The sequence below is a fragment of the Orcinus orca genome, chromosome 6 (genome assembly GCF_937001465.1).
Source record: "Orcinus orca chromosome 6, mOrcOrc1.1, whole genome shotgun sequence".
In the NCBI taxonomy this organism is placed as follows: domain Eukaryota; kingdom Metazoa; phylum Chordata; class Mammalia; order Artiodactyla; family Delphinidae; genus Orcinus; species Orcinus orca.
Window position 1 is genome coordinate 70093738 of NC_064564.1, and position 6000 is coordinate 70099737.

The following is a 6000-nucleotide window of genomic DNA, read 5'->3' on the forward strand; positions in this document are numbered from 1 at the left end:
GTGAGGGTTAGGGTTAGGGTTTCAAATTCAGTTTCACTGCATTTTCTTAAATTGATAGGATATTTTAGCTTTATTCATCCTCCAGGACCTCAAAGTGATTGATTTTAGCTTTATTCTCTTTCTCTGTCCTCACTTTACCTCTCTTATAGGTGTTATGTAGACTTAGATAGCCGAAAAGGGGGGAAGAAGGAAAGAGGGGAGAGAAGACAGGAAGAGGAGGAAAGCTAATACTCTGACATCTGTACAAAGTGGGTGCTTGGCCCTTAAAGAATCCAGATGCTGCCCTGTGGGCATCCTGTGGAACAGGGCCTGGCAAAATGTGCCAGTGGAAAATTTTTCTGGGCACCAGTTGGGTTATTAAAAGGAAAAGAAATGCTTCTGTTTCTGTGTATCAAGTTGATGGACGTGGAACCAGAAGGAAGCAGCATTTGCTTGTGTAGTTGTGAAAAGGCTCTAGATTTTCACTTCTCTTCTGGCTTCCAGGATTACATCTGCGCTGCTTCATCTCGTCATCTCTATAGAGTGAGATAATGTAATACATTTAGCCATAAATGTATTAAACCATGAGACTTGCTGCTAGAGCATTCTTTCCAAAGCACAGTTCTGACAGTGTCAACGTTTAGCTCAGGAACCTCCAACATCTCCCCTTACCTAATGAATTAAAACCTTACACTTGGCCCTGGTGGTTAGGTCTCTCCAAACAAGTGTTGCTCACTTATGGCTCAGGAATGCCCTGTGTCCACACTCCACTCAGGACAACTGGGCTACTACTTGTGCTTCTGGCGCCCTGGGTGTTTGCTTGGGCTCTTGCTGTCTGATTAGAATGCATGCATTCCCTCCGTCCCGCTATCTGTTAGGAATACGTGTAGGTTGCAAGTAATAGAATCTTTCTCTCCCCTCCAAAAATACAGGTTTTATTTTCCTCAATATGATATCTTTTTTCCCCTTATGCCAGTATTTCCCAAACTTCTTTTCTGCCAGTACCCCTATATTAGTATTCGTCTTTAAATGGACTTAACTTTGTTTTCACTTAAATCTATTTTTTTTATTCTAGAAAGCTTACATCAGTGCTCTCCAAGGAAAAAACAGTATCCCTAGGTAAACTCCCTTGATAAATAAAACAGCATCCCTTGATAAATAAAATTCATCATAAAAAACAAATGCAATAAAAAATACAATGATATTACCTTCTATCTAGGTAACTCTTGCCTGAGGCATGCTCTGTCCTGGTAAAAGTGTTAAAGATTGGCAGCAAATAGATTTTCTCTTTGATGAAATTAGGAGGATTGAAGAAGAATGGAAAATAGACTGACTTTCTCAGTGTTCCGGTGCCATGCCCATGCACCATCTAAAATCATCTCCTGCACCACCTAAAATCATCTTGAGTGGTGTGTGCTCTCACTTTGGAAAACGCTGCCCGAGTCTCAGGAAATGATGAGCAGCTAAAGGGCAAGACGTGATTCTCACTTCCCTTCATGTCCTTCACCTTTCCAAGAATTATTCCCTAGGCCTCCAAACCTCCCCACCTCCTTCTAGGGGACGCTGAGGTGCCCCATGAGCCACTGTGTTATGTGATGGGAAGAAATGAGCTGTTATTCTCTGCAGCGCTAGCTGATGGATTGGTCTGTCTTCTCCAAAACATCAGGAGAGTAGGTTCATCAGATCCATGGACTTAGGATGTAGAATGAGTGTTTTTCCTCAAGTTCACGCACGTGTGTGTGGCGGGGGGGTGGGGTGGGGTGGGGCGGGGGCAGGTATGTGTTGGGGAGGGAATGTAGCAGAGGAAGACTGTGGGGTTTTCTGAACTTCCTTGATTCACAGCGCTCTGTTCCCGAAATGCTTCAATACTCTCGTAGTTGGGTTGTGCAAGCTCCTATCTTAGAGCAATGTGTTTGGGAGCCAGGTAAGACTTTGGAGATCAACTGCTGCCTCTCCTCTCCCTAACCGCCTGCACACTGAGTCTCCTCTTACGGAAGAGGAAACCAGGGACCAGCGAACAGGTGTCCAGATCCACAAATCAGAACTGAATCCAGATGCTTGGAATAGAAACCCATCCCTGCGGCCCTCCTGTGACTGACTCGAGTTGTTCACAGACTTTCTTCCTCCTTTTCCAGGCAGTGCTAAGCCCTCTCATAGCCATCGCGCTGAAAATATCCCAGATTCACGAGAGAACTGGCCGGAGGGGCCCTACTGTCATCACCTGAACGGAGGACAGATCACTCACCACAGCCAAAAGAACGCGCTCGGCGGGGGACGCTTCACTCATGCCTTCTTGCTACCTGTTTGTGCCTCTTATGACTTTGAAAAAAAACAAAGGTTGATTTGGTGGTGGGCGGGGTAGGTGGGGAAAGAAAAAAATGTCTGTTTTGTTTGGGTTTTAGTCAGTTTCTGCAAATGCAACAGGGTCTTCAGTTGTCTCTGAAAGCTGCACTGTCATCTGATATCTGCTTTATCACACAAGGGAACCTGCCCTTTTGAGAGAGAATCAGTGGGCTGGGAATAGTCAGGGCATCTGTGCATCGTTGGCGTCAGGTGAGAGAAGGTTCTGGAATAACGGAGGAGAGTGCAATGCCAGAAGTCAGCTGACCCTGAGCCCCAGGTGCTCCCAGACAGACCTAAGAAGGCTCTCCTCAGCAGCGGGAGGATTTAACTTTTCATCCCAGGTCAGGTCTCCCATGGGTGAAAGTTGTAGAACTCCTAATAGCCCACCTCATGCCCACCAACCACCTGATGGCCACTCACCCTCCTTCCCATCTCCAAAGTCCCCATGCCACCCCCTTCACATCTCCAAGAGCTTTCTACAAACCACAATGACACACTTTCAACAAAACATATCAAAGGGTGTTTTTCTCTCTTATTTTGTAAGTAATATCAATACTAGCTATTAAGCAGGCTGCATTCCTTCAAATTCAGCCATTCATTACACAGGTGGGAGGTCATTTCTTAGCAGGACTCTGAGAATGAATGCTGAACGTTTTCGGGCCCCGTCTTGATTATATCACGTGGGTTGGTACATGAGTTGATACTAATTCCTGCTGCGAAGGCAAAATACCACCATGTTGGCTGTCTCTCTGACTTTCTCACTCTGCTAACTTATCTCCCAATAAGGGCCTGTTTTCATGCACTTGTTTGGACACAGTTCAGATCTTACTGGTCATGGCTGTAAAAGGAGACAGTGAAATGCTGTAAAAGTAGGAGATGAAGTGGATGCTGGAAGAGAACCTTGCTGGTGGCACAGTGATGGGCCTGATGAGACGGCAGGGAGGGTGGGGTCCCCTGCTGGAAAGCAGAGGGTCACAGCTGGCTTTATTTGCCCAGAAAAAAAGATATTGTGTCCCTGGCAGCCTCCGTCAGTCCTCAGCCAGAACCCTGGGCGCACAGGACCTGTTTGCATATGTTTTGCTTCCTTGGGAACGCACCCACTTATCATGTCATTGGCACAGATAACGTGGTGCGCTTTGACCGTTCAGAAATGCATTATTGCTGTAGTCAAGATTAGGGGAAGCAGAGAGACATTCCCAGCAAGGTATTTGTTTCCATTTTCTATCTATGCTTCTGTCAGAAACTTGCTAGGACCTTTAGTAGCTAATAAAAAAGAAATTTCTGATTTCAACCTTACACAAGAATTGTGGATTTTTGCTTATTTGTTTGTCTTGCCATTTGACAAACTCCAGTATTGGTCACTCTTCTGATAAGTCTGCCTTGCAGAACACTTGCAAGGGCTGGTATTCATCATTATGATCTTGGGAATTTAGTAAATAAATGGAACAGAGAAGGCAAAGTGCTCAAAACTGCCTTTGGGCGTCAGAAGAAACGAACGTGGCATCTAATCTTTCATCACAAGTGTCTTGATTTCAAAATAATAGTAGGGTGGCTTTGAGCTGAGATTCTAAGGAACTAGTTATGAAGTTTATCAGCAATGGAATACAACTTGCCTTGTGGCTTTGGTTCTCATCATCTTTAAAGTGGAGGTCCATGGGACTTCCCTGGTGGCGCAGTGGTTAAGAACCTGCCTGCCAGTGCAGATTCGAGCCCTGGTCCGGAAAGATCCCACATACTGCGGAGCAACTAAGCCAGTGTGCCACAACTACTAAGCCCGTGTGCCACAACTACTGAAGCCCACATGCCTAGAGCCCGTGCTCTGCAACAAGAGAAGCCATCGCAATGAGAAGCCTGCGCACCACAACGAAGAGTAGCCCCCGCTCACTGCAACTAGAGAGAGCCCACGCTCAGCAACGAAGGCCCAACCCAGCCAAAAATAAATAAACAAATGTATTAAAAAAAAAAAAAAAAGAAAGTGGAGGTTGATGACAGCACAACTAGAGACACTCAGGCTTAGACAGCTAAGCCTATTTTTCAATATTTTTTCTCAAGTTGCTGAACTTTCATCATGTCGAACTCTGAAGTTCAAATGTAAATTAATCCTCATTTTAAAATCCTGTTTCTTTATTTCAGTATGGAGTCATGTGTGTCCAGCAACACAAATATAATTCATTCATTCAGCAAACACCAGTTGAACAACCACTCTATGCAGAGTCCTGGGTTTCTTTGGTGCAGCAAACGGATGCATAAAATATTATCCCTGCTTCTGTGAGTTTGTAGTTTGGGAACGGGAGGCTATGGCAAACATGCACAATGAATCAGGTAGACATGAAGGTTTCAGCAGCGGCACAAGCAACCGGCTGTGGGAATACACAGAGAGACTGACTCAGAGATGGAAGGCACTAGCACCTAAGGGATTTCCCAAAGAGTGGAGTTTCCTGGGCCTGGTAACCATTTCTATAATTTCACCAGGGGTGAATGTAGCAAGAACAAAGACTAGAAGTGGAGGGGTAGGATGGCTGGAGAAGAGGCTTGCTTTGGGTCTAGTGAGAGGTTGGCTTGCATGAGTGGGGCTGAAGCAGACACAACGTTATAAATATCAGACGAAGCAAATTCTTGGGCCCAGCTGCGGAAAGAAGCAGCTGCACAGCCACCTCTTTTTACGGAGCTTTTTCTCAGCGAGGTTGCAAAAGGGAAGGTCCTCTAGTGGCTCAGGACACAGCCTGCCTCTGGAACCTGCTTCAGATCACACTGCCAAGGTATGAATTCTGCTTTACATAAAAGTCAAGCTTCTCTTGCTGAGCTATACATGCACATCCTCTTGCCTTACCCTCGGGAGAAGTGAAAGACAGGAAGTCACCCTTCTGCACATAATGTTCTTTGGTTCTTAAAGACAGAGCTTCAGCCACCAGTCTCTCTTAGGAGTAGATGACTGGAGAGGTCCACGAATGTTGTCGGGACCACAGGAGAGAATCGTGGGAGGGACTGTGGATAGAGTATGGCAGCTGTCAGGCCACTCCTGTGATCGGCTAGGATCGAGGTGTCCACTCACTGCACCACGTGCTTCCAGAGCAATGACAAGCACCAGTGTATATAATGCAGTGATTCCCAAAGAGGGCAGTGCCACTCCCCTCCCAGGGAGTGTTTGGAAATGTGTGTGTATGTGTGCCAGGGAGGCGCTTAGTGGGAGGGGACCGAGGATGTGAAATCTGCTGTGTCAGCCAGTCCCCTAGATCAAAAAGTTGTTTTGCCTCATCTATGATTCTTGCGTTTATTGACTGAGCTTGGAAATGGATAGACAGCCATTATTAAAATGAGATCTTTTATCAATCTTACTGATCCAAGGTGCAGCCTACATCTACCGTGTTCTTGGCGCAAATAGTGCTGCGTGATGTTGCAGGCTGAAGGGCTTGCACAAGGCATGAAGGCTTTCTGCACAGGAAACTTCAGATTGATGACCAATCCCGTGGTGGCACAATGGGCTGACAGTTGGCCACACTGAGCCAGTGTTCTCTGCAGGTAATACAGGCAATGACAGGGTTAATGGCATGGTGACTTCTGATTGGCCAGCCTGGCTCAGTGTAAGGCACGGGATTTACCTTGGCAACACATCCATCAGCCACGGCTTGTGGCGGGTGTGGGGAATTTGAAATGCACCTGCGGGAACTGGTACAGATG

The 6000-nt window shown here is 46.2% G+C and overlaps 1 protein-coding gene across 2 annotated transcripts in view; it reads left to right on the forward strand.

Annotated features, from left to right (window-relative positions):
* The window catches only part of PGM5 (phosphoglucomutase 5), a 186603-nt gene extending 182977 nt beyond the window's left edge, over nt 1-3626 (forward strand). For both annotated transcript variants that reach the window (XM_049710845.1, XM_004276424.3), the window contains one exon: nt 2115-3626. In XM_049710845.1, coding sequence (XP_049566802.1) covers nt 2115-2204 — 90 coding nt within the window. In that variant the 3' untranslated portion in view covers nt 2205-3626. The remainder of the gene's footprint in view (nt 1-2114) is intronic.
* The last annotated feature ends 2374 nt before the right edge of the window (nt 3627-6000 follow it).